At 40.2% G+C, this 27500-nt stretch overlaps 1 protein-coding gene across 1 annotated transcript in view; it reads left to right on the top strand.

The window, feature by feature from the left end:
* The window catches only part of LOC119575221, a 49093-nt gene extending 22071 nt beyond the window's left edge, over positions 1 to 27022 (top strand). Inside the window, exons 2-4 of the mRNA XM_037922721.1 lie at positions 21470 to 21625; positions 24555 to 24648; positions 25057 to 27022. Coding sequence (XP_037778649.1) covers positions 21470 to 21625; positions 24555 to 24648; positions 25057 to 25178 — 372 coding nt within the window. The 3' untranslated portion in view covers positions 25179 to 27022. The remainder of the gene's footprint in view (positions 1 to 21469; positions 21626 to 24554; positions 24649 to 25056) is intronic.
* Positions 27023 to 27500: the final 478 nt, after the last annotated feature.

The raw sequence follows: 27500 nt of genomic DNA, 5'->3' as shown, positions 1-27500 counted from the left end.
GGAAGGGGAGAAGGAGAGGAACAAGGGGGGAGATAGAGAGGGAGAGAGAGAGAGAGGGAAGGAAGGGGAATTGGTGAAGGAGAGGAACAGGGGGAGGGAGATAGAGAGGGGGAGAGAGAGGGAAGGAGGGGGAAGGGGAGAAGGAGAGAAGGGAAAAGGAAGGGAAGGAGGGGGAGGGGGATAGAGAGGAGGAGAGGGAGAGATAAAGAGAGAAAGAAAAAGAGAAAGAGAAAGAAAGACAGTAAGAAAGAGAGAGAGAGAGAGAGAGAGAGAGAGAGAGAGAGAGAGAGAGAGAGAGAGAGAGAGAGAGAGAGAGAGAGAGAGAGCGAGAGAGCGAGAGAGCGAGAACGAGAGGGTAGAGGGAGCAGAGAAGAGAGATAAAAGCGGGGAGAGAGAGAGAGAGAAGAGAGAGGAGAGGAGAGAGAGAGAGAGAGAGCAAAAAAGGTGACGAAAATGGGTAAATAGTCGAGTAGGGGAAAAAAAGGGGGGGGGAAAAAGGGAGGAAGATTGGGGCATCCCCGGGGGGGGGGGAAGGGATTAAGGAAAGGGTAAAAATAAAAGAGAAAGGCCCCGGGAAAAAAAAAAAAAAAAAAAAAGGGGATTTGGGAAAGGAAAGGGTAAGAAAAGGTAAAATAAAAAATAAAAGTATTTAACCCTGAATAAACCTGAAAAAAAGGGGTGGGGTTTGGTTAATGGGGACGAGAGAATAGGTAAAGGGTAAGGGGGAAGTCTAAGGTAAGGAAAGGTAGAAAGAGGAAATAGATGAAAAAAGGGAAATCGGGGTGGGGCCTGGGGGTAGTGGTAGGGAAAAATGTTAAGGGAGATGGGTAAAGGGTTAAGGGAGTAAGAAAGGGAGTGATTATTTAGCAGCGCCATCTGGTCACGTCAGCGGCGAGAAGAAAATTAATGGGGAGGAAGAGGAGAGAGGAAGCAGAAGAAGAAGGAGAAAAAGAAGGGTAATAAAGATGATGATGAAGTTAGAGAAGAAGAAGAAGAAAAGAAAAGAAAAGATGAGGAAGAAGAAGAAGAAGAAGAAGAAGAAAAGAAAAAAAAGAAGAGAAATGACAAAGAAGAAAAAGGGAAAAAAAAAAAAACAAAAGGGACGTAAATTGCTTTCCCGGTCAAATATTTATAAGAAAGGTCAAGATTGTGTATTTACTGAAGAAGAGATCGGCAAGGGTTTTTTTTTTTTTTGGGTTCCCCCCTTCCCCCCCCCCTCTCCCCCCCCCCCCCCCCCCCCCCCCCCCCCCCTCCCCCCTCCTCCTCCTCCCCCCCCCTCCTCCTCCCTCCCCCCTTTTCCCTCCCCCCCCCCCTCCTTTTTCCCCCTCCCCTCCCCCTTTCTCCTCCCCCCCCTCCTCCTTCTCCCCCCTCCCCCTCCAAAACCCCCCCTATACCCCCCACCCCCCCTAAAGATTGCCTCCTATCCCCCCCTGAACCCTACCCCTCCCTCCCCCAAACTTCGTGCCTTCTCATCCCCTTCTAACTTCGCCCTCCCCCCCCCCCTTCCTTTCCCTATCTCCCTACCTCCTACTTCCCCTCGCCCTTCTTCCTTTCTATCTCCGTCTCCCTTTCTCCCTCTCTCCCTGCCCCACCATCCTTTCTCCCCAACTTTTTCTCCTCCTCTCCCTTTCTCCCTCACTCCCCCACCTCCCTTTCTCCCTCCACCTCCTTCCCTTTCTCCCTCCTTCCCTTTCTCCTCCTCTCACTTTCTCCTTCTCTCCCTTTCCTCCCTCCCTCCCTCCCTCCCTTCTTCCCGCCCCACCCCACGCCCTTGAACAACGAGGTCGCGGAAGGTAAAAAAAAGAAAGAAAAAGACAAAAAAAAAGAAAAAAGAAAAGGAAAAGAAAAAAAAAAAAAAGAAAAGAAAAAAAAAGAAACAAAGAAAAAAAAGAAAAAAGAAAAAAAGAAAAAAGAAAAAGAAAAAAGAAGAGAAACAAGGATAAAGAAAAAAGAAAAAAAGAAAAAAAGAAAAGATAAATCACCAAAAAAGGGTTAATTCAAGGTGCCAAGTCATCTCCTTGATTTACAGGTGAGCGAAGGTGAGTAAGTTACGCGCATCTTAAGAAAGTTCAAAGGAAATATATTTTTTTTTCTTTTTCATCTTTTTCTTCTTTTTCTTTCTTTTTCTTCTTTTTCTTTCTTTTTATTTTATTTGTGTGTGTGTGTGTGTGTGTGTGTGTGTGTGTGTGTGTGTGTGTGTGTGTGTGTGTGTGTTTGTGTGTGTGTGTGTGTGTGTGTGTGTGTGTGTGTGTGTGTGTGTGTGTGTGTTGTGTGTTGTGTGTTGTGTGTGTGTTGTGTTTTGTGTTGTGTTGTGTGTGTGTGTGTGTGTGTGTGTGTGTGTGTGTGTTTGGCGGAAATGTTTTGGTTGGAGATGAAATGGGGGGTGGGGGTGGAGGTGGGTTGGGAAATAGATGGGTATTACGTGAAAGAAGATGGGTGGGGGCGATGGGGAAAGCGAGGAGGAGGAGGGGGAGGAGGAGGAAGATGATGATGATGATGATGGTGATGATGATGATGATGATGATGATGATGATGATGATGATGATGGTGATGGTGATGATGATGATGATGATGATGATGATGATGAGGAGGAGGAGGAGGAGGAGGAGGAGGACGGGTGAGGAAGAGGAGAAAGAGGAGGAGGAGGACGAGGAGTTGGAGGTGGAGGAGGGGGGAGTAGAGAGGAGGGGTGAGGCGAAGGAGAAATGAAATAAAAGGAGGGAGGAGCTGAAAGGGAATCTGAAAGCTGAAAAAAATATGAAAAAAAAAAAAAGATAAAAACACTTTAAAAAATGCAATGACAAGACAAGGCTGCAATTTACAGAAGTCTAAGAAAACGTGTACGTATGTGCACACACACACGCACACACAAGCACACACGCACACAAACAAAAAAACGTACCCACCTCGCAGAATTTCCAAATATACGCAAAGAGAGAGAGTGCGAGAGCGAGCGAGCGAGGAGAGAGAGAGAGAGAGAGAGAGAGAGAGAGAGAATGCGAGAGGGAGGGGAGAGAGAGAGAGAGAGAGAGAGAGAGAGAGAGAGAGAGAGAGAGAGAGAGAGAGAGAGAGAGAGAGAGAGAGAGAGAGAGAGAGAGAGAGAGAGAGAGAGCGAGGAAGAAGAAGAAAAAGAATAAAAGTAACGTCGTTTTCGAGGCTACAGAGATGATTAAAATTTAAATGAATAATGATATCAAGTTAAGATCATTTAGGCGAATCGGGGACATCAAAGAGAAATGCGTAAAAGAGTAATAATAAAAAAGTAGTAGTAGGAGGAGGAGGAAGAGGAGGAGGAGGAGGAGGAGGAGGAGGAGGAGGAGGAGGAGGAGGAGGAGGAGGAGGAGAAGAAGAAGAAGAAGAAGAAGAAGAAGAAGAAGAAGAAGAAGAAGAAGAAGAAGAAGAAGAAGAAGAAGAAGAAGAGAAAGAAGAAGAAAAAGAAGAAGAAGAAGAAGCAGAAGAGGAGGAAGAATAGGAGGAAGAGGGGGAGGAAGAGGAAATGGAGAGAGAAAGCGGAAGAGGGGGTGGAGGATGATAATGGTGAGAGGAGTAAGAAAGAAAGAGAGTGAGAGAGAGAACGAGGAAGAGAGAGAGAGAGAGAGAGATGTGGAAACCATGGGAGAATTAGGAGGAAGTGGGAGGAGGGGGGGAGAGGGAGTGGAGAATGGAGGTTAACAAGATTTTACTATAATTACCGGCCTCATTCTCTCCCCGTACCCTCCTCTTTCCCTTCTTTTCCTGTCTTCCTTATCCCTCTATTTCCTTCCCAGTTTTCCATCTCTCTCCTACCGTCTTAGCCTCCTCCCTTTCACATTCTCCCTCTGTATCTCCTCTCTCTCTCTCTCTTTCTATTTCTCTCTCTTTCTATTTCTCTCTCTTTCTATTTCTCTCTCTCTCTCTCTCTCCCTCCCTCTCCCTCTCTCTCTCCCCCCCCCCTCCCCTTCTCCACCTCCAACCCCTATATCTGTCCCCTCTCCCCCCCCCCCACCCCCCTCTAAACCATTAATGACCTAGATTGTTTTCCAAATTTATTGCCGTCACGGAATTGTGTCAAGATTTCCGTTTCGGAGACTTTTTTTTTCTTTTTTTCCTTCCCATAGAATGAGTGTCTTTATGGGACTACTACGGCTGTTTTTTTTTTTGTTTTTTCTTTTTTTTTCTATTCTCTCTCTGTCTGTCTGTCTGTCTCTCTCTGTCTGTCTGTCTGTCTGTCTGTCTCTCTCTCTCTCTCTCTCTCTCTCTCTCTCTCTCTCTCTCTCTCTCTCTTTCTCTCTTCTCCTGTTCCTCCTCTCTCTCTCCTATTCACATTCCTTCATCTCTGTCTCTTCCTTCTCTCCCTGTCTCGCCTCTACACCGAGTCATTTTTGTGTGTCAAGGTCGCGTTTGGCTGCCGTGGGCCTCCTCTGTATTCGTGCACGTGCGTGAGGGGGGAGGGGGCAGTGAGGGGGGGGTGAAGGGAGGTGGGGGAGGGGGAGGGAGAAGGTGGGGGGGTAGTGAGGGAGTGAGTGAGGGGGTGAGGGGGTTAGGGGGTGACCGTGTGTTGAGGGAGAACCGATGTAACGCATAGGTAGATAGATAGATAGATAAATAGATCGATTGATAGAGAGAGAAAGATAGATAGAGTGATAGATAGATAGATAGAGAGATAGATAGATAGATAGAGAGAGAGAGAGAGAGAGAGAGAGAGGGAGAGAGAGAGAGAGAGAGAGAGAGAGAGAGAGAGAGAGAAACAGGCAGACAGACAGACAGACAGACAGACAGAAGACAGACAGATAAACAGCCAGCCAGAAGACAGACAGACAGACAGACACAGGCGCTCTTGCCACACTTACATTTGGTTGTAGATATGTAAATTTTATTTTGTATCTTTTTCAACATTCCAGTCGCACAGAAATACATTCCTTCTTCGTATTAATAATAAGATTCAACGAAAACTTACCACGATGAAAGGCCATAATCTCAAGATCCTGTGTCTGTAATATATATATATATATATATATATATATATATATATATATATATATATATATATATATATATATATATATATATATATTTATATATATATATTTATTTATTTATCTATTTATTGTTTATTTATTTATTTATTTATTTTATTCATTATTTATTTATTTATTATTATATTTTTTTTTTATTAATTCATTTATTTACTTACCTCTTAAGCCTCTTCGTTGTGCTATATAATGCTATTTTATATAATGTTAATAATGTCTTTATATATGGTTTGTTTGTTGTCTATGTTAGTTTTGTTATTTTCTGCTTCTGAAAGCAATATGTTGTCTTGCAAGAAAGACTTTCTTTACCATCTTATTTGGTTATATGAAGTTAACCTCAAAATGTTAACGGTTTTGCAACGTTTTGTTTGCAGTGTGTGTGTGAGTGTGTGTGTGTGTGTGTGTGTGTGTGTGTGTGTGTGTGTGTGTGTGTGTGTGTGTGTGTGTGTGTGTGTGTGTGTGTGTGTGTGTGTGTGTGTGTGTGTGTGTGTGTGTGTGTGTGTGCAATTATTGGTCTTTTCTGGATTTATGTGGTTTATTTCGACCTATTTGTCTGTTTGTCTGTCTTTGTCTTTCTATCACACACACACACACACACACACACACACACACACACACACACACACACACACACACACACACACACACACACACACACACACACACACCCACACACACACACACACCTAAGGGCATCCCCAACACACGTACGCAACACACACAAACACACACACATACAGCACATACGTTAATGAATATAGAGATCAAGACACGTGGCTTGTCCTTGTCATACAGGGTCAGTCAGCTGTAGATTCGAGGCTGCTGACACTCTCTGACTGACGGCCTGACACTCTGGCCTTGTCAGCCGGAAGCGCACAAGTCTTTTTCACCTGCTTATGATGTCAGCAGCCTCCTGAAGAGGGAGGGGTGGAGGAGGGAGGAGGGAGGAGGAGGAGGAGGAGGAGGGAGGAGGAGGAGGAGGAGGGAGGAGGAGGAGGAGGAGGGAGGAGGAAAGAGGAAGGAGAGGAGAGAGGAGGGAGGAGGAGGGAAAGGATAGAGGAAGAGGGGAGTGGTGGAGGGAGGAGGAAGAGAGAAGAAGGGTGGGAGGACAGAGAGAGGACGAGGGGTAGGGGAGAAGTGAGAGAAGAGAGAGAGGGAGAAGGACGGGGTAGGGGGAAAGGGGAGGGATACGAAAAGGAAAGGGTACAAGAAGAAGGAAGATAAAGATAGAAAGAAGAAAAAGAGAAAAGGAAGAAAAGTGAGGAGAAAGAGGAAAAGGAGGGGTGTGGGAGGCTGAAGGGAAGGTTGTTGATCTAACAAGCATGGGGAGACAATGCATGTAGGCTTGCATGCACATAAACATAGACATAGCGGTGAGAGGAATTATTTATGTGCGTGTTTGGGAGGAAGAGGGAGAGGGGGGAAGGAGAAGGGGAAGAGGAGAGAAGGGGAAAGGAGGAGAGGGGAGGAGGGGAGAAAGGGGGAGGGGAGAGAGAGAGAGAAGTGAAAAGGAGAGGAGGGAAGAGGGGAGAAGGGAAGAGAGAGAATGGGAAGGGCGAGAAGAGTAAGGGAGATAGACGGAATGAGAAAGAGAGAGGGTGAGGAGAAGGAAAGAAAAGGAAGAGGGGAGGAGGAAGAAGAGATGGTAAGAGGAAATAGAAGAAGACAGATAGACAAAGCGAGAGGAAGAAGAGGAGGGTGAGACGAACGAGAGGAAATAGTAACAGGTGGAGAAAAGAGAGGAAAAAAACAGAATTTCAGAAATAGAATCGAGAGAGAGAGAGAGAGAGAGAGAGAGAGAGAGAGAGAGAGAGAGAGAGAGAGAGAGAGAGAGAGAGAGAGAGAGAGAGAGAGAGAGAGAGAGAGAGAAAGAGAGAGACAGAGACAGAGAGAGAGAAAAAGCTCAACATCTGCAGAGTACGTTGCATGACACTGACCCATATCCAAAAGTAAGGTTGCAGATCTCATAAACTGTTTGTTCTTTATAAAGGGTTATCAGTGACAGCATTGTTACTGTAGCCTCCTAAGTCTGTCTCAAGGGCTTTGGGATGTATGCTAATGCTTGAGTATTTTTTATAGGAGTGGAGTTACGTGTGGCATGATGCGTATTCTTGCATGCAAATGTTATGTGTGTGTGTGTGTGTGTGTGTGTGTGTGTGTGTATGTGTGTGTGTGTGTGTGCGTGTGTTTGTTTATGTGTAGGCATACACACTCATAGAAACACACACACACACACACACACACACACACACACACACACACACACACACACACACACACACACACACACACACACACACACACACACACACACACACACACACACACACACACACACACACACACGCACACACACAACACACACACACACACACACACGCCTACCTTTATTTTTAAGTATCCTTCCTTAACAAGCCTGAAACGATTAAATTTTCTCACTTTCTCACTTAACCCTTCTAAAAATATAAATATAAGCTTCAAAATATGACCTTGGAATGTGTTGGTATTCTAGAGTCGTTTAGCTACATTATTTTCGTATTCTTTGGCATCTTTTCAACCCTTTCTTCGTGTGTCTATTTTTAGCAACAGAAATGACGCAATGTAACAGTAGGGGGAATGATATTTGTCTGTAAACAATGTATGGGTTAGCGTGTTTCTGATTATGTGTGAATAAATGATTTGTGGTAAATAAGTGTGTGTGTGTGTGTGTGTGTGTGTGTGTGTGTGTGTGTGTGTGTGTGTGTGTGTGTGTGTGTGTGTGTGTGTGTGTGTGTGTGTGTGTGGTGTGTGTGTGTGTGTGTGTGTGGTGTGTGTGTGTGTGTGTGTGTGTGTGTGTGCGCGTGTGCGTGTGCGCGTGTGTTTGCTTTTGTTACTGTGACATTGCACACACACACACAGATTTTCTATATTAAGCTACACGTTAATAAAACGAGATAAGGCGGGACCTATCTGCCTACCTTGATTTTAGATAAGGAATGTTAATTTAAAAATCCTTATAAATACGAACCTTATTAGAATATTCAGTTGGCTAAAGACAACCTTTATCTCTTGAGAAAAAGTTAGATGAAATTATAATATTAAAGTATTTAATATCAGTTGGCATATGTGTAACATCATCGTGAACTAGTTAAGATTAACTTATCATTAAAGAGAGAGAGAGAGAGAGAGAGAGAGAGAGAGAGAGAGAGAGAGAGAGAGAGAGAGAGAGAGAGAGAGAGAGAGAGAGAGAGAGAGAGAGGTCAACCAGTCCACTTCTTCAGTGTTTGGAAGCAGTATAGTGACTAACTAAAAAAAAGAAAGAAAGAAAAAAAAATCTCAAAAGAAAATAACAAAAAATACAGCATAACCACTCTCCCCTCCCCCCTCCCCCCAAAAAAAAGATAAATAATGAAAAAAAATATATACATACTAATAACTGCTTACATAATTAATTAAAGGTACCTTGTTAATACCAGAATGGTTTTGTTATAACTTGTTCGCCTTGAAAATATTGGGATAAAACTGGTATTTTGTTGAAAATCTGTTTTCTCTTTTTTTTGGGAATTAATTTTTCTGTTTAATCTGCTTTAGAAATGCATGGTGGGATTATATTCCATTAAATGGGAAGTTTATTTGTATTTTAGTTAGTTTGAAATGATATTGATTACATAATGATGGTTATATTGAATTCGATAATGAAAGTGGTGACAGTGATAATAGTAATTGATTGTGATGCAACTGTGATGATATTTTTGTAACAATAATTCTGATAAGGAAGACTCCCTCCCTCCCTTCCTCCCTCCCTCCCTCCCTCCCTCCCTCCCTCCCTCCCTCCCTCCCTCCCCTTCCCTACCTCTCTCCCTCCCTCCATCTATCTATCAATCCATCCACCCATCCATCCCCCATCCATCTCAGAGATCTGAAAAATAAAACGGAAAGTGAGTCAGCATCGCTTACTTCTCCCAAAGACTGTGATAAAAAGATGCTTAAGAAGTCTCATCTGCGGTAAAGACACATCTCGCTGTGACTCGGGATGCTGCGTGAGATCCAAGATACAAGATTTGGGTCAAAATTATCGCGTTTTCATCTCTCTTTTATTTACGTTTGTTTGTTTGTTTGTGCTATGTCGGTGTTTTATTTTTCTTCTTCTTCTTCTTCTTATTATTATTATTCTTTTCTCTCCCTTCTTCTTCATTTTTTTTTATCTCTTCAGCCTTCGTCATCTGTTTTGTTTCCATATCTTCTTCTTATTATTTTTATTAATTATTACTAAATATTATTATTATTATTATCATCATCACGATCATCATCATCATCATCATCAGTACTATTATTATTATTATTATTATTATTATTATTATTATTATTATTATTATTATTATTATTATTATTATTATTATTATTATTATTATTATTATTATTATTATTATTATTATTATTATTGTGTATATTTTATCTTCACTTCATTTATTTCTTTTTTTGAAATTTGAACTTTTCCTGAATGCTCCGTATTATGAAATAAGGCATATAAAGGGGGAAAAGAGAAAGAGAAAAAGGAGAAAGCGAAGAAGAGAAAGAGAAAAGAGAAAGGGAAGAAGAAAAAGAAAGAAGAAAAAGAGAGGAGGAGGAGAAGGAGAAGAAGAAAAACACAGTCAACGAACTCAGTGAAGAAGGAATCAAAACAAAAGAAAAGAAAAAAGAGAAAAATAAAAACCCTCTGCAAGAAAGGAAGGAAGAAAAAGAATAAGAATAAGAATAAGAATGAGAATAACACTAAATAAGGAGAATAAGAAGCAGAAGAATAAGAAGCAGAAGAAGATGTAGAAGAAGATAAAGAAGAAATAGAATAATGATAATAATGATAATATTAATAATGATAATGACGATAATAATACTAATAATGATAACAAGAATTGTTATAATAATAGTAATAATAATAATGGTAACAATATTAAGGATAGTAATAATAATAATGAAGATAATAATGATAATGATAATAATAATGATAAAAGAAGAATCACACACATCCCAAAAAAGAAACTGTACGGAAAACGAAAAAAAAGGAATGAAAAATAACGAAAGAAAACGACAAACGAAGAAAACGAAAAATAAACAAACCAACGTAAAAATAAACGAAACCACTCCCCTTCAAAAAAAAAAAAAAAAAAAAAAAAAAAAACGAATCCCGTTCTTCCGTATCTTGAGGCCTCGTTCGTATGACGTCATCGATCCGCCTGCACGCGAGCGATGTCTACGAAAACGCTGATGTCCTTAACCCATTGGCGGGCGGGTCTTATCCGGGGTGAGGTGGGCGGGGTCTCGGGGTGAGTGGGCGGGGTTTCGGGGTGAGGTGGGCGGGGTTTCGGGGTGAGGTGGGCGGGGTTTCGGGGTGAGGTGGGCGTGGTTTCGGGGTTGGTGGGCGTGGTTTCGGGGTTTGTGGGCGTGGTTTCGGGGTTGGTGGGCGGGGTTTAGGGGTGAGGTGGGCGTGGTTTCGGGGTTTGGTGGGCGTGGTCTCGGGGTTGAGTTTGATGATGAGCTGAATTTCGAGTTGAATTTCGAGTCTGATGTTGAGCTGATGTTGACTTTTGGGGGTAATGGTGATGTTGTGATGTCATGCTGCTGTTAATGATGATGTCAGTATACATTTAATGGTGTCATTAACTTTCATACTTTAACTAGAACAAACTCATAACAATAACAGTAACACGCAGCAACAAAAAAACAACAACAACAACATCAACACAAGACAACAACAATATCAATAACAATAAAAAAAAAAAAAGAAATATGGGTTAGTTTGGTCTCTGTCGTAGCAGGTTGAAACAGGTTCTCCTTAATCTTTTTTCTTCTTTTTCATTTCATTTCAAGTTCTTTACAGCTAGAACCAGTTTCGGTGTTCAAAGAAAAGGAAAAAAAAAAAAAGTTGGTTAAAAAAGTTGGTTATCACTGGTTTAACCTGCTTCCTCCCTCCCTCCCTCCCTCCCTCCCTCTCTCCCTCCCTCCCTCCCTCTCTCTCCCCTCCATCTCCCTCCCTCTCTCCCTCTCCCCTCCATCTCCCTCCCTGTGTTTCTCTGGTTCTTCCCACTTAAGGAAATGAAAGACAGAAAGAGGAAAAAAGTAAAAAAAAAAAAAAAAAAAAATTCTCGAGACACATTGCAGTTGGGGGAATGTCTGCCAAGGTTCGCTGACCGACGCAAGTAACTTTAGACTTACCATCTGCTGTGATACCGAACATGTGTTTCTCCCTCCCCCCCTCCCTCCCTCCCTCGTACCTCCCCCCTACTCCTCCCTTCCTCCTTCTACCTCCCACCCTCTCCTCGCCTACCTCCCTCCCTCTCTTCCCCCTCCCTCACTTCCTACTTCTCTCCCTCCCTCCCTCCCTTCCTCCTCTCTCATCCCTTCCCTCCCCTCCTCTCCTCTCTCTCCCTCCCTTCCCTCCCTTCCTCTTCCTCCCTTCCTCTCCTCCCTCCCTCCCTCCTCCTCCTCCTCCCATCCTCCTTCCCCACTCCTCCTTCCTCATCCTCCCCCTTCTCCCTCCTCCTCCCCACTCTCTTCCCCCCTCCTCTCCCCTCCTCCTTCCCACTCCCTCCTTCCCTCCCATCCCCCCTCCCTCCCAATACCTCGATAGTGCCAGGTCGGGAGTGCCACATTTCGTAGATGTCCAGACCGTGCCTTAGATAAAAGATAAGGAAACCAGATAAGACACAGATGCAGGAGGGAATTCCAAAGAATCAATTTTATTTTATTATTTTTTTCACCTTTTTTTTGTCTGGTGTTTGCGATAAAATTTATCGAATCAGTGTCGGTAGAATTAAAAAAAAACAGTGAGCGATAGACAATGATAAGTAGTCAGAACTGAAAAGAAAGGAAAAGAAATGGATTGATGAGATTAAAAGTGATTCTGATTTTAGTAAAATGGCATCTGTTTATTTAAGATTATGTACGGTGATAATCACGTGATAAAAGCAGAAATTAAAGCTGATCGATAGATATTACTGACTTTTGTCCAAGGCAATAGATACAGATAAAAAAGCAATATATATATATATATATATACATATATATATATATATATATATATATATGAACAACAACACAACAAACACACACACAAACAACACACACACACACACACACACACACACACACACACACACACACACACACACACACACACACACACACACACATATATATATATATATATATATATATATATATATATATATATATATAATATATAATATATAATATAGATATAGATATTATTGACTTTTGTCCAAAGCAATAGACTAGATAAACCACAAAAAATAAGCAATAGATATAGATATATATTACTGACTTTAATGACTGACGTTTACTGACGTTTTTATAACCTATCTTTTTTTTATCTTTTTGACATCATCACGTAGACATTAGGGTTAATGCTAAGAATTGATAATTAACGAGTGTGGTTAGATGCTTATCGATGTAACTTTTATTTGGGGAATTAAAAGATACTGAAAAAAATATGTATAAAAGATACAGCGTGGGATGAGTGACGTTGAGTATTAAGATAAAGTAGATACACTTTGATATGAAATATATGAAAAAGATAAGGTTAAAAAGGGAGAGGGAGAGGGAGAGCGAGAGAGCGAGAGAGCGAGAGAGCGAGAGAGCGAGAGAGAAAGAGAGAGAGGAGAGAGAGAGAGAGAGAGAGAGAGAAAGAGAAAGAAAGAAAGAAGAGAGAGAGAAAGAGAAAGAGAAAGAAAAAAGAGAAAGAAAAAGAGAAAGAGAGAGAGAAAGAGAAAGAGAGAGAGAAAGAGAGAGACAACCATATAGTGAACCTCTAACAAGAACAACAAATGTTTAACAGAAGTGGATAAATAAATATGGAAGAGTAATATACATGTGTGTGTACGTGAGCTTATATGTGTGTACGTGAGTGTGTGTGTGTGTGTGTGTGTGTGTGCACGTGCGTGACCGAGTCAGGCAAGAGTGAGATTAAGTTCAGGCGAAGATGAGAAATCTCTATTGAAGCTTCCAACTCTATTTTTAGATTCGGTTTCTGTTCTCTGTGGGTTTACGTGTGTAAGTAAACACGCTTGATGCTATTTATAGAATGGGATAGTTTTATTCAGTTTTATTCAGTTTTATTCAGTTTGGTTTTATATTTGTTTATATAAACAAATATAATTGAATTGATGGGGTGAATGAGGGAGGAATGGGGGTGAATGAGGGAGGAGGATAGGGGTGAATGAGGGAGGAGTGGGGGTGTTTGAGGAAGGAGGATGGGGGTGAATGAGGGAGGAAGATGGGGGGTGAATGAGGGAGGAGGACGGGGTTGAATGAGGGAGGAGGAGGATGGGGGGGGGGGGTGAATGAGGAAGGAGTGGTGTCTGTCGAAAGCACAGGTGTTGCCAAAGGTAAAATAGATCTTTGTTTTTTGTGATAGTTTCTTCACTTATCTTACAAGAAGAGAGGATGAGAAAGAGGGTGAAAAAGAGGAAGAAGGAGAAGAAGAAGAATGAGAATGAGAAGGAGAAGGAGAAGAAGGAGTAGGAGAAGGAGAAGAAGGGGAAAGAGAAGGAAAAGGAGAGGGAGAGGGAGAGGGAGAGGGAGAGGGAGAAGGAGAAGGAGAGGGAGAAGGAGAAGGAGAAGAAAAAGAAAAAGAAAAAAGAAGAAAAGGAAGAATAAGATGATATTAAAAGAAAGATGAATGATTCCATAAATCATAAAAAAATACGAGAAAAAAGCCGATGACGAAACGAGGAAGACAAAGAACATGTGAATGAGAAACAAAACAAAAGAAAATTGACAAAAAAAAAAAAAAAAAAAATAGATGAAGAAATATTTTGAAATCATTTAAGTACAGACACGCAATATATATTATTTGGATTAAAGATAATACACTGGCAAACATGTACAATTCTTTGAAGTAATATAGTGCTAAGTACATATATTTTAGCCCTTATGACTATATGTTCGATAATTCTTGTATAACATTGCATAATTGATAAGTTGTATTGAAGTAATAAAGTGGTAAGTATATACATTTTAGATTTTATGCTATATATGTTGTTCTATATATTTTTTTTTACACTTTATGACTATATGTAGCGTTCTTGAAGACTAATATAATTGTTTTAAAGCGACTTGCAGCTTTTATATTAAAAAACGACATAGTTCAGAGACACATGTAGTTTTTTTTTCTCAAAACGAGATACACAATTACTAAAAATTACATATTTTAAACGGTCTTAACTCGAAATAATTATGGTTTTAATACGAGACACAGTTTTGAGCCAGACTAGGCTAGCTGCTCTAAGGGTTTTGGAGCCAAGTTAGGGTACGGAGAGTTAAGGGTGAAAGTAACATACAAGAATACGGCTTGAGGGTGTTAGAAGACCGGCAAGGCAGTAAGAGTGACTGAGAGTGAAGGCAAGCGAGGGAGAGAAAGAGAGAGATGGAGGAATGATAGGAGAGGATAATAAAAGAAGAGGTGGTAATGATGATGGATAAACTTGCGAGATGAGAATGAGTGGAGGAGGAGAGGGAAAGAAGAAAGAGAAAGAGAGAATGAGGGATGATGATGATAATGATGATGGATAAACTAGTGAGAGTGAAAGCAAAAGGGGAAGAGAGGAAGGGAGAGAAAGAGAGAGAGAGAGGGCGAGGGTGAAAGCAAGAGTGGGAGGGAGGATGGGAGAGAAAGAGAGAGGGAGAGGGATAATAGAAGATTAGAAAAAGAAAGAGTGAATAGAAAAAGAAAGAGAAGACAGAGAGAGAAAGAGAGAGTAAAACCATTGAGACAAAAAGAAGTTAAATAAAGAGAGAAAATCAAGAATAAGGAAAATATAGAATAGGCTGAAAATGACGTAGACACAGAGGAGAAAGTGAAAGGAAAAGGAGATGGACAGATAACGAAGAATGATAAATAAAAATAAGAATCAGCTGATGAAGATAATTCACATGAGATACAAAATTTCTTACAAGGATGATCCTCTACGATTAGCAACTAGAAATATAATGAAAGCTTTATATAAGAATGTTAATGAAGAAAAAAAAAGTTGTTTAAAATTATTAAATTTCAAAACATATCCTAACCTTTGTTGTAAAAGAAATTACATATTTAGAAATGTAAAAGTAATTTAATTGAGAACAAGGTAAGAGAGTATAATAATAATAATAAAAAATGGAATAAATAAATAATAGAATTCAATTCAATACCAAAAAAAAAAAAAACTTGAAATATCTCTTTCTCATCAATCACTTCTTCACACAAACAAACAAACAAAAAACAAAACAAAAACAAGAATTCAAATCAACCCCTCCTCCCCCCCAAAAAAAAAACTTGAACTATCGCTTTCTCAAAAAAAAAAAAAAAAAAAAAAAAAATGGACGCAAACCCATAAAATTTAATTTCTCAATAAGAGGCCAATGGAAGATACGTTTAAGTCTACCCATGCTTAATAGGGTCTGTGTTGTTCCTTATAAGCGTGCGTCAAGGTTGTTTGCGTTGGGGGGTGGGGGGGTGTTGAGGAGAGTGGGGGGGGATGTGTGTGAGGTAGGGGTAAGGGGTGGAGGGGGGTGGGTGGATTGGGGGGTGGGGGTGGGGGTGTGTAGGGGGTTGGAATGTATGTGTTCAGGGTTAGGGGTGAGGGGTAGGCTGAGGATTGGGGTATATGCGAGGGGGAGGTTGAGAGAAAGGGGGGGGAGAGACTGATCTTAAGGGGATGAGGTAAATGAAAATGAGGGTGGGGGTAAAGGGGGGGGGAGAGTTCTGAGGGGATGAGGATAGTGGGGGGGAGGGGGAAGATCAGGGTGTGGATAAGTATGTGGGAAGGAGGAGGAGGAGGGGAAAGAAGCTGAGAGGGAGAAGGAGACCAAAGAGGGGAGAGGGGGGAGGGAGACCAAACAGGGGGAGGGAGAAGAGGGTAGAGGATAGAGGAGGAGAGGAGGAGAGGAGGAGGATTCTGGGCTGCAGTATTAACCTTTGAGTCTCTTAGCGAGCGAGTTTTTGCTATGTTTCGTCAGTATAAGTTAGCGCAACATTTCTCCTTCTTCGGACGCAGCGCAGCGGCCAGGGTAGCGCTGTCCCTTTGCTGTGTACGTACTTACATGCGTACAGGTGTGTGTGTGTGTGTGTGTGTGTGTGTGTGTGTGTGTGTGTGTGTGTGTGTGTGTGTGTGTGTGTGTGTGTGTGTGTGTGTGTGTGTGTGCTAACTCGGTTTTTTTTTTTTTTTTTTTGTAGTTGCTTACAAGTACACATACACAGACACTCACAGACACAAGCACACACACACACACACACACACACACACACACACACACACACACACACACACACACACACACACACACACACACACACACACACACACACACACACACACACACACACACACACACACACACACACACACACACACACACACACACACACACACACACACACACACACGGCATAAACGATTACTTATGTTTTTTGTTTTTCTTCGTAAGTATGCGTCCCTTCCGCGAGGCAGTAATAATTTTGAAACAAAGGATTAATTTTCCATTATGAACCAGAGTCCCCGTATGTACGAAAAAAAAACAATTTTCTTAACTTCATTGTTTAACATAACTCCCCATAAAAGCAACCAAAGAACCAGGTAATTACAGGCACGAATAAAATAGAATTCAGTAGAAATACGAGGTTATTTCAATGGCGCTGTACTGGTCAATCAACTTTTTAATCATTGCGTATACTGGTGGTGAAATCTAACTTCTTATACTGATTATATATTCGTAAATATACTTTTTTTTTCTTAACATTTCGCTTCCTTGTTCGTGTTTTTTTTTCCATTTTTTCTTATTTTCAAAATATTTTATCTCGTTCTTGCTTCATAAAGTTTTTCCCTCCGATAAGGAAAGAAATATTAGGTCAAGATATGATATAAAAATGACAACAGTAACATTGAATATTGAGTCGATAACGATAATAATAATAACGATAATGATAATTACGATAGCAGTAATGATGATAACAGTAATGATGATAATCATAATAGTGATAACAATAGTTATAATAATTATAATGACAATAATGGTGATGGTGATGATGATGATAATGATAATACGGATAATGAAAATGATAATGAAATTAACAAATCTTAAATAAACTTCTTTCTCAATTTCTTTCTTTTTTCTTTCATTTCGTGAATGAAGGGGACTGATAAAGGGAGAGAGAGGATAGGTAACGATAAGGGGGGGGGGAGGTAAAAGAGGAAGCAAATTGAGGGAGAAGAGAAGATGGGGAAGAGAGATAAGGGAGATAAAGAACGTAGAGAGGAGGAAGGGGAAGGAAAGGAGAGGAAGAGAAAGAAGAGGGGATAACGAGAGAGACAAAGGAAGAAGATGGAGAACGAGGAGGAGGAGAAAGATAAAGAAGGGATGTAGAGGAATCAGAATTGGCAGATAAAGAAGAGGAAAACAGAGATAAATGAGAAAAAAGAAAGGAGAGAGAAAAGGGAAACAGAAAAAAAGAAGAAGAAAGCGGCAGAGGATAAATAAAAGACAGAGAAGAAAGAGGGGGAAGGAAGCAGAAGAGAAGAGAAAAGAGGGAAGAGGGAGAAAGGGAGAACCAAAGGAAACAAGAAAAGGAAAAGAGGAAGAGAAGAGGCAGGGGAGACGGAGAAGGAAGTTGGGGAGGAGGAGGGATGGAGAAGGGGCCTGGGAGACGGAGAAGAAAGAGGGGGAGGGAAGTGGGAAGGAAGGGAGGAGAAGAGAGGAGGGGGGGAGGGGTGGGGGAAGGGAGGAGGAGGGGGGGGGGAAGGGGCAAATGTAGGTCAGCCTCAGGTCGATCTAAATAGTGGCCATGCTGACTGCCTGCGTTGTAAACAGATCGAACTGAGAAATCTAACCTGAAGATTAGAAAAAAGGGGAAAAAAAAACAAAAAAATAAAATAAAATTGTAATCTCGTTGATGAAAGATTATGAGGTAGAAAAAGATGGAGAATTTGTGATAGTCTGATTGATTTTGTGTGTGTGTGTGTGTGTGTGTGTGTGTGTGTGTGTGTGTGTGTGTGTGTGTGTGTGTGTGTGTGTGTGTGTTAGTGGGCGTGTATGTACGTATGTATATCTCTGTGTACGACTACATCGAGGTATTCACTTGAACTTAAGATTACAGAAACACCATTCTCTTTCAACATACAATACACGAAACACACACACACACACACACACACACACACACACACACACACACACACACACACACACACACACACACACACACACACACACACACACATACATACAAAACATATCTTATGCACCAAGCAACACTTAATCCCAACTGCTTTTGTGTATGTGTTTGTTTTCTCTCGGACAATATTATCATCCCCCCCCCCCCCCCCCCCCAACATAGCAAATTCGTTTAGTAGGACAGTAAGATTGTCGCTTCCTTAGTGTCAGTAGAACAGCTGTGTCAGGGAGGGAGAGGGAGAGGGAGAGGGAGAGGGATAGGGAGAGGGAGATGTAGAGAGGGAGAGGGAGAATACGAGAAGGAGGAGGAGGAGGAGGAGGAGGAGAAGGAGGAGGAGGAGGAGGAGGAGGAGGAGGAGGAGGAGGAGGAGGAAGAAGAAGAAGAAGAAGAAGAAGAAGAAGAAGAAGAAGAAGAAGAAGAAGAAGAAGAAGAAGAAGAAGAAGAAGAAGAAGAAGAAAAAGAAGAAGAAGAAAGAGGAGGAGGAAGAGGAGGAGGTGGAGATAAGGATAGAGGTGATGAGATGGTGAGGACAAAGAGGAGGTGATAAAATGAGAAGGGAGGATAATGGGCAAGTGATAATGGGGGAGGAGGAGGTAGGGGTGGTAAAGGGTGGTAGAGAAGGAGGGAAAGGTCGTTAAAATGCGGTAAAACACGACCTTCACGGGTTTAACAAAGGAAGGCGGAATAGAAGGTAGGGGGGACTTAAGAAAAAAATATCCAAAGATTTAGAAGGAAAGAAAACGGGAGAATGACCTTTCATTTAAATACGACTGTGAATCCTATGCTATGCTTTAGATGAGGATTTTTATTATTTGATCTCTTGTTCATCTATTTACCTTCTGATTATCATTCGTTGGTAGAGATAAGACGAGAACTGAGGCTGGCGAATGGATCAGGAATTTATCGGAGAATGAAAACAAGAGGAAAAAAAATAGGTAACTTTGCTACGTAAAATCTTGGCAAACACACACACTTACGTAAACGCACACACACACACACACACACACACACACACACACACACACACACACACACACACACACACACACACACACACACACACACACACACACACACACACACACACACACACATACACACACACAAAAGAAAAAAATAGAAATGCGACTGAAATAGAAAAACAAAAAAAAAGAAATTTAACAACAACCCTTCTCCCGCCAAAAAAGAAACCAACCATTTTTTTTTCTTTCTCCAAATACCAAAAATACCTTCGGGGGAAAATCACTGTACGAAAGAAAACGAAAAGAAGAGAGAGAGAGAGAGAGAGAAGAGAGAAGAGAGAGACAGAAGACGAGAAAGGGAGAGGAGAGAGAGAGAGAGAGAGAGAGAGAGAGAGAGAGAGACAGATAGACAGATAGATAGATAGATAGATAGATAGATAGATAGATAGATAGATAGACAGACAGACAGACAGACAGACAGACAGACAGACAGATAGATAGATAGATAGATAGATAGATAGAATAAATAAATAGACAGATAAACAGACAGACAGACAGACAGCCATATACACAGAGAGACAGGCAAATAGACAAATAAATAGATTAGTAGATAGATAGACAGGATCACCGTCGCAAAAACAGACCCGGGTTCTTGGTGGCGGTGTCTTTGTTACGTGACGAGCGTCGCTGTTTCTCGGTTTGTCTTTGTTATTTCATTTTTGTTGTTGTTGTTGTTAGAGGTGGTGGTGTTTTTATTATTATTTTTTTGTTTGTTTTATTTGTATTTATTTGATTAATTTATTTGTTATCTTTACTTTATATATTTTTTTATATTTTATTTGTTTATTTTCTAGGAGGAGGAGGAGGAGGAGGAGGAGGAGGAGGAGGACTAGGAGGAGGAGGAGGAAGGAGGAGGAGCAGGAGGAGGAGGAGGAGAAGTAATGAGAAGGCAGAGAGTGAAAAGAAAGAGGAGGAAGAGGAATGAGAGGAGAAACAAGGAGAAAGAAAAAAGCAGAAACGAAAGGAGGGAGAGATGAGGAAAGAGGGGGAGGGGGGAGGGGAAGAAGGGGGGAGGGGGAGGGGGAGGGTAGCTTATTCATGTGGTTTGAAGAATTTATTTTTTTTTTTATTTATATTTATATTCATATTTATATTTATATTTATATTTTTATTCTTTTTGTTCTCCACTAATCCTTAACTTGCGATAGAAAAGCTATAAAAAAAAAAATGCTGGGAATGATTGTGTGTGTGTGTGTTTGTGTGTGTGTGTGTGTGTATTTGTGTGTGTGTGTGTGTGTGTGTGTGTGTGTGTGTGTGTGTGTGTGTGTGTGTGTGTGTGTGTTGTGTTGTGTGTGTGTGTATGTGTGTGTATTTGTGTGTGTGTGTGTGTATGTGAATCTATACATTCGTTTGTTTGCACGTGTCTCTTCGTGTACGTTTTTAGATTTATACGTACACGTGCATTTTCAATATATATACATATATGAATTCACACAAACACACTCTCCCCTCCCCCCCCCAAACAAATAAAAACAAAAACAAAAGCGAAAAAAACACACACAAAAAAGTGTACCTTTTCTCCCCACCGAAAGAATTCCTTTGCGAACGAACATGTATTTTGTTACGCAGATTGCAAGGTCAATGGAAGTGTTGCATAGCGTGGGTTCATCTAAGTGCTTTGGGTTACTTTTCATTCATTTCTTTCAAATTTCTTTCAGTTTTCTTTGGCTAATTTCATTTTTCTTTCATTTTCATTCATTTCTTTCATTTTTCTTTGGTTTATTTCATCTTTCTTTCATTTTCCTTTGTTTCTCTTTCGTTTTCTTTCATTTTAAAATTTCTCTCTCGTTTTTGGTTATTTTTCTTTTTATTATTATTTTTTTCTTTTCCTTTTATTAAGGTTATGGTATTGGTATATCTTATATTTTGGTGTTACTAATAATAAGATTTACATGACGCTAATGATAGTAATTGTAATTATGATAATAATAATAATGATAATGATGATAATGACAAAAATAGTAATAATGATAATAATGATAATAATAGTGATGATGATGACGATGATGATGATGATGATGGTGATAATAATAATGATAATGATAATAATAATAATAACATAATGATAATAATAATGATAATAATAATGATAATAATAATTATGATAATAATAATAATAATAATAATGATAATATAATAACAATAACACAAATAATTGATGATACTAATGAAACAATGATAATAACCCCATCAATATCAACACTAACTTCTTCTCTTTCTCTCCGCAGGTGTTGCTAGTGTCGAGCAAAAAGGACCTCTGCTCCTGGCTGGTTCCTGGAGGAGGCATCGAAGAAGGGGAGGAGGCAGCAGAGGCGGCGGTCAGAGAGGCGTGGGAGGAGGCGGGTGTGCAGGGGCGTGTCACCAGATATTTGGGTGTTTTTGAGGTACGTTTCCAATACTGATAAAAGGAGGTATGAGATTAAGCAAAGGACACACATACACACATACACAAACACACGCAGACGCACATACACGCACACGCAGACGCACACGCACACACGCACACACACACACACGCACACACACACACACACACACACACACACACACACACACACACACACACACACACACACACACACACACACACACACACACACACACACACACACAGTCACAAAGCATAATCACAAACGCAAAGGTTACACGTCGAACCGCACAGTCACTCTACACGAAAACGCGGTGGTGCTCACAGTCGCGTGTTTTATGTCGCGCTGTTTCGTGATGTTTTAGTTTGAGTGATGTTTTTCATCGGTTTTATGGATTTTTATTTACTCTTTGGTAGTGTTGTGTTGTCAATGTTGTCTCCTTGTTGTTGTGTTTATTGGTGGTGTTACTGGTGTTGTTTTATAGATTAAAACGATGGTAAAGGTAACGATGACGGTAATGAAAACGATAGCTTAGGTAGGATTTTTTTTATGTGTCATTTTTATAGATTTGTTTGTTGTCGCCTTTTTGTTGTTGTTGTAATTTTGTTGTCATTTTTGCTGTTGTTGATTTATGTGATTACAACGATATATAACGACGATAATAATGGGGACGATTGCCGTACTAATGATGATGATGATGATATTGATAGGTGATGATGATGATGATACTGATAGGTGATGATGATGATGATATTGATAGGTGATGATAATAATATTGATAGGTGATGATGATGATGATAGGTGACGATGATGACGTTGATGATATTAATAGGTGATGATGATATTGATAAGTGATGATGACGAGGATGATACTGATAGGTAATGATAGTGGCTGTAACAACTAGAATTCATCCACATATAATAGATTAATTTTTTAAATGACAAAATATGAAAGGGTAAATCGGTTTGTGTGTGTACGGATATATGTATATATATGTATATATATATATGTATATATATGTATATATATATATGTATTATGTGTGTGTGTGTACGATATATGTAATATATTATATATATATATATATATATATATATATATATATATATATATATATATATATATGTATATAAACAGACCATCAGAAATCATCATCCTCTCCTCCCCCCCTTAAAAATAAAAAATAAAAACGAAATATCCCAGAGCGTCTTAAGGGAGCGATCAGCGCCACGGCCTAACTCTGCCCACCATCGCGGTCAAAATACAAGGTTACTTCTTGCCTTGCTCTTCAGTAACGATGCCCAAGGTCGTCTGATTTTATTATTGTTATTTATTTATTTATTTATTTATTTATTTATGTTTTATTTTTTATTTTTTTCCCTTCCATGTCCATATATTGAAAGGGGTGTGTGTTGTAGGGGTGTGGGGGGAGGGAGGAGGGAGGAAGAGAGGGAGAGGGGGGAGGGAGGGGGAGGAAGAGAGGGAGAGGGGAAGGAAGAAGAGGGAGAGGGGAAGGAAGAAGGGAGAGGAAGGGAGGAGGAGGAGGAAGGGAGGAGGGGGGGCCGAGAGAGAGAGAGAGAGAGAGAGAGAGAGAGAGAGAGAGAGAGAGAGAGAGAGAGAGAGATAAAAAGAGAGAGAGAACAAGATAGAGATAGAGCGAGATAGAGATGGAAACAGAGACAGAGAGACAGAGTTAGAGAGAAACTACTCTCTCATATCATCCAGCTTTCCAAAAGGTAATCAGATAAGGCACCATAACTTTCATCCAGGTATAAGTTTTTTTTTCACCAACACCAACCTGTCTTCCAAATAACACATAAAATGATTTAGGTGTTTACGATAAGCCTATATATATCACCTATGATTGAAAAAAAAAGAATAATGATATATATCCAAGGTCATACATACCTTTGGAGAGAGAGAGAGAGAGAGAGAGAGAGAGAGAGAGAGAGAGAGAGAGAGAGAGAGAGAGAGAGAGAGAGAGAGAGAGAGAGAGATGATCTTTATTCATTTATTTTCTTTCTTTATTTGTTTATTTATTGATTTATTTGATTTATTTAATTATTTGTTTATTTATTTATTTGTTTATTAATTAATCAATTTATTCATTCATATTTTCGTTTATTCATTTGTCTGCTTTATCCATTTGTCTCTTTACTCATCTACTTGCTTATTCATTTACTGATTTATTCATCTCTTTGTTTATTCATGTATCTCTCTTTGATTGAGCTCTGGAACTTGCTTAGCGAACGACCACACAAGCAATGCAAGGGTGTGGCACGGTCTAACTAGGGTATGGGAGGGATAGGAGGGGAGAGGGGGAGGGAGAGGGAGAGAGGAGGGGAGGGGGGAGGGGGGAGAGAGGAGGGATGGGAGGGGAGGGGGAGGAGAGGGGGAGGAGAGGGGGAGGGAGGGGGAGGAGAGGGGGAGGGAGGGGGGAAGGGAAGGAGGGGTAAGGGCAAGCGTGGGTCTTGTAGAAGAGGGGGTTGAATGTAGGCGGGGAGGTGGGGGGAGATGGAAGGGAAGGAGGGGGTCTTGGAGGGAGGGAGGGAGGGGGGAGAGGAGGGAGGAGGAGGGGAGGAAGGGAGGGAGGGAGGAGAGAGGAGGGAAGAGGAGGGGAAGGTAGGGAGGGAGAGGAGAGGAAGGAGGGACTTGTCTGGGTAATAGAAGTTTTGTCTACGTATTCATTCACTTCTGTTAAGATAGCCAAGCATTATAAAGCCAGCTTGCTTCAACTTCCACCCGTAACAACAAATAATAATGATAATAAAAAATAATGATAATAGTAATAACGATAATGATAATACAACAACAACAAAAAAAGAACACAATAATAATAATAATGATAATGATAATAACAATAATGATAATGACAAAACAACTAAACAATTATGATAACGATAATAAATGATGATAATAACAACCTCCCCCTTTCCTTCACAGACGAAGCACCACAGCGGACACAAGAAGCACCGGACAGCCGTTTTCGTGGTGGCGGTGAAGCAAATCCATGCCCAGTATCCTGAGGCTCATTTGGGTGAGTGCCAGAGAGACTCCTGATCGGCCGAGGGTGCCAGCTATGCAGTTTTAGGGGAGGTTAGGATAGAGAGGAGGGAGAAGGAGGGATAGGGAAGGGATGGGAAGGATAGGGAGGGAATGGGAGGGGAAAGGGATAGGGTGGGAGGAAGGGAGGGTTAAAAGGGGAAAGGGTAGGGGGTAAGAAGTGAGTGAGGAGAAAGAGAGAGAGAGAGAGAGAAGATTGAGAAAGAAAAAGAGAAAGTGAAAGAGAGGGACTATAATAAATTGATATACATATCAACAGACAGAAAGAGAAGATCAAGCTTCATCATGAACCACAATCGAAAAAACAACAACAACAACAACAAAAAAAAAAAACGCCCCAGCTATTCCCAGCAAACCAAACTCACTCTTGTACTATTTCCAGGTCGAGCTCGCCAGTGGTTCAGTTTCGAAGAGGCTTTGATTCAGCTCTCCCGCAACCGGCCCGTCCAGAGTGCTTATCTCCAGCTCATGTTAGCGTCACGCCTCAAGGTCCCACCTGCTTAGGAGAAACCCTACTTCGTGTCTAAGGATTCGAGGAGAAAAAAAAAGACGTTTTCTGCGTCGAAAAAAAGAGAAGGAGGAGAAGGAGGGGGAGAAGGAGGAGAAGGAGAAGGGCGATGTAGGATTTTTTAAAATTTCTTTTTCTTTTCCTTTCTTCTTTATTTTTTTTTAAGAGAAAACTATACGAAGTTGGGTCTTCTCTGATGCAGCTTGGTGTAGGTGGAAAAATAAGATAAAAGGAAGGAAAATGAAAAAAAAAAAACAATGAACAGTTTAACATGGACTCTTGTTAGGGAGAAGTGAGGATTATATTAAGTGGACCAAAGAGTGCGAGGAAAAGAGAAGAAAGAGAAGAGGAAGAGAAGGAGGAGGAAGAGGAGGAGGCAGAGAAGGAGAAGGAAAAAGAGGAGGAGAAGGAGGAGGAAGAGAAGGTGGTGAATGAATGAGGAGGAGGAAGAAGGTGGAAAAGGGAGCAGAAAGATGGAGTAGGAGAAGAACGATAAGAGAAAGACGAAAGAGAGAGGAGAGAAGAGGAGGAGCAGGAGGGTGAAGGAAGATACGGTCTCAGGTCTCGGTTATCTGTCGTATCTCACGCCTAGATCTTCAAGGAATTCCATTGCCAACGACACATTTTTATTTTATTTTTTAATATATTCACTTTTGAAACAATTCAGGACTCTTAAACTGGACTGGCTTTTGTGCACAGTGGTGGGACGGGACCAAGTGGTCAAGGACTTCTTAGAACTTAAAAACAAGTAAAAAATATTCTACCAAAGGAAACGAACAGAACTCTATTGTTCGTGTCCAATGCCATGTTTACTTGAAGCTCAATTAATCTTAATAAACAAAAGACGAACAGTTGGTTTGTGCAGTTTCAGTACTCAAGAGAAGTGAAACAGAACAAGAAAAGTGTTGTTGGTTGTAAAAAAAATAAATATTTTTTAGAGATTCATAGCAGAGGAAAATTGTAAATATATATCCTAGTTTACAGTGGCTGTGTACCACTTAACGTCTGTGATGAGAAGAAAAAGTGCCAAGAAAGTGTCTCAGAAGAATTACTTAATTCTTTCTTAGAGCAATCAGCTGAGGTGTTTTACGTTATAGAATGATTTTCAGAATGGCTGTCTTGTATATGTACTATTGATAATCATGTTTGTGAATCACCCTTGTTAACAACTGTTTTTTATCTATTTATTTTTCTTCTCTGTAATGAGGTGGTATATCCCAAGACAGTGGTATTTATTGTTATTGTTGAGAGTTATTAGGGAAATATGAGCTCAGACCATGGATTGTGAGTGCCAAAGGACCGCCTAAAAATAATTAAAATAAAATTGTCAGCCAAAAATCACCTGCATTAAAGACTGTTCGATAAATAATCCAATTCGCAAATTACGAGAATATGGTTACGGTTATGATCATAGTCATGTAATAGACTAACAGCACAAAAATAACGCGAAATGAAATAAAAAAACAAAAACAAAATAATGATACAGCATACACAAATAAAAATATATGATATGTTCCATAATGGTTACCTATAATCACCCTAAAATTATTGTTCCATAACATTAATCCAAACTTAGCAGAAAGTAGTATTACATATGTGATCATATACGCGTACTATACTAATACTAAAAAAACAATATGAAACAAAAACAAAAAATCAACATAAATAGAAAAAGTAAATTCTGCAACCTTGTTACCAATTATTATTATTATTTTTATAGATCTAACCCCCAAAATCACCTGCATTAAAGCTTGTCCAATAACCACAACAAGAAATAAAAATACGGATAAAAATGAAGAAATCCCCCCCCCAAAAAAAAAAAAAAAAAAAAAAAAAACACCCATATTGTGTGTGTTGATCTATGGCAAGAAAAATACGAGTTCATTTCAAACTACAAGTGTACATGGTTTAACTGTTTCGTTGTTTCGTCTAATAGCAACCTTGAGTGCATGCTGGGAATCGCGACGTGTGTTAGGTGAGAATGCCATGTATTAAGCCTTAGTATTCTGTTATGTAGATTCTTGTATCTCACCCTTTTTTGTATCATCTGTCTTGAAAAAAAAAAAAATCTTTGCATGTGTCTTGTAATATGACTTGTTCTTTATATATATTTTTATAATGTTATATGGTATTTTGGAAGGAAAAAAAGAGATAAATTTAGGTGATCATTCTCCCTGGCGAAATATTCCTATTCTTAAAAGCATATCATCATTACGTTGTTCAAATTAAGTAATTTATATTCTATGTCATTTAAAATTATATGATGTTTGCTTCTTGTTACATTATTGTTGGAATTAAATACAGGAACTCTGTTATTA

The sequence above is a fragment of the Penaeus monodon genome, chromosome 7 (assembly GCF_015228065.2).
Source record: "Penaeus monodon isolate SGIC_2016 chromosome 7, NSTDA_Pmon_1, whole genome shotgun sequence".
NCBI classification, from domain to species: Eukaryota; Metazoa; Arthropoda; class Malacostraca; order Decapoda; family Penaeidae; genus Penaeus; species Penaeus monodon.
Note: the sequence above shows the minus strand (reverse complement) of the source record. Positions and strands in the feature narration are given on the sequence as shown.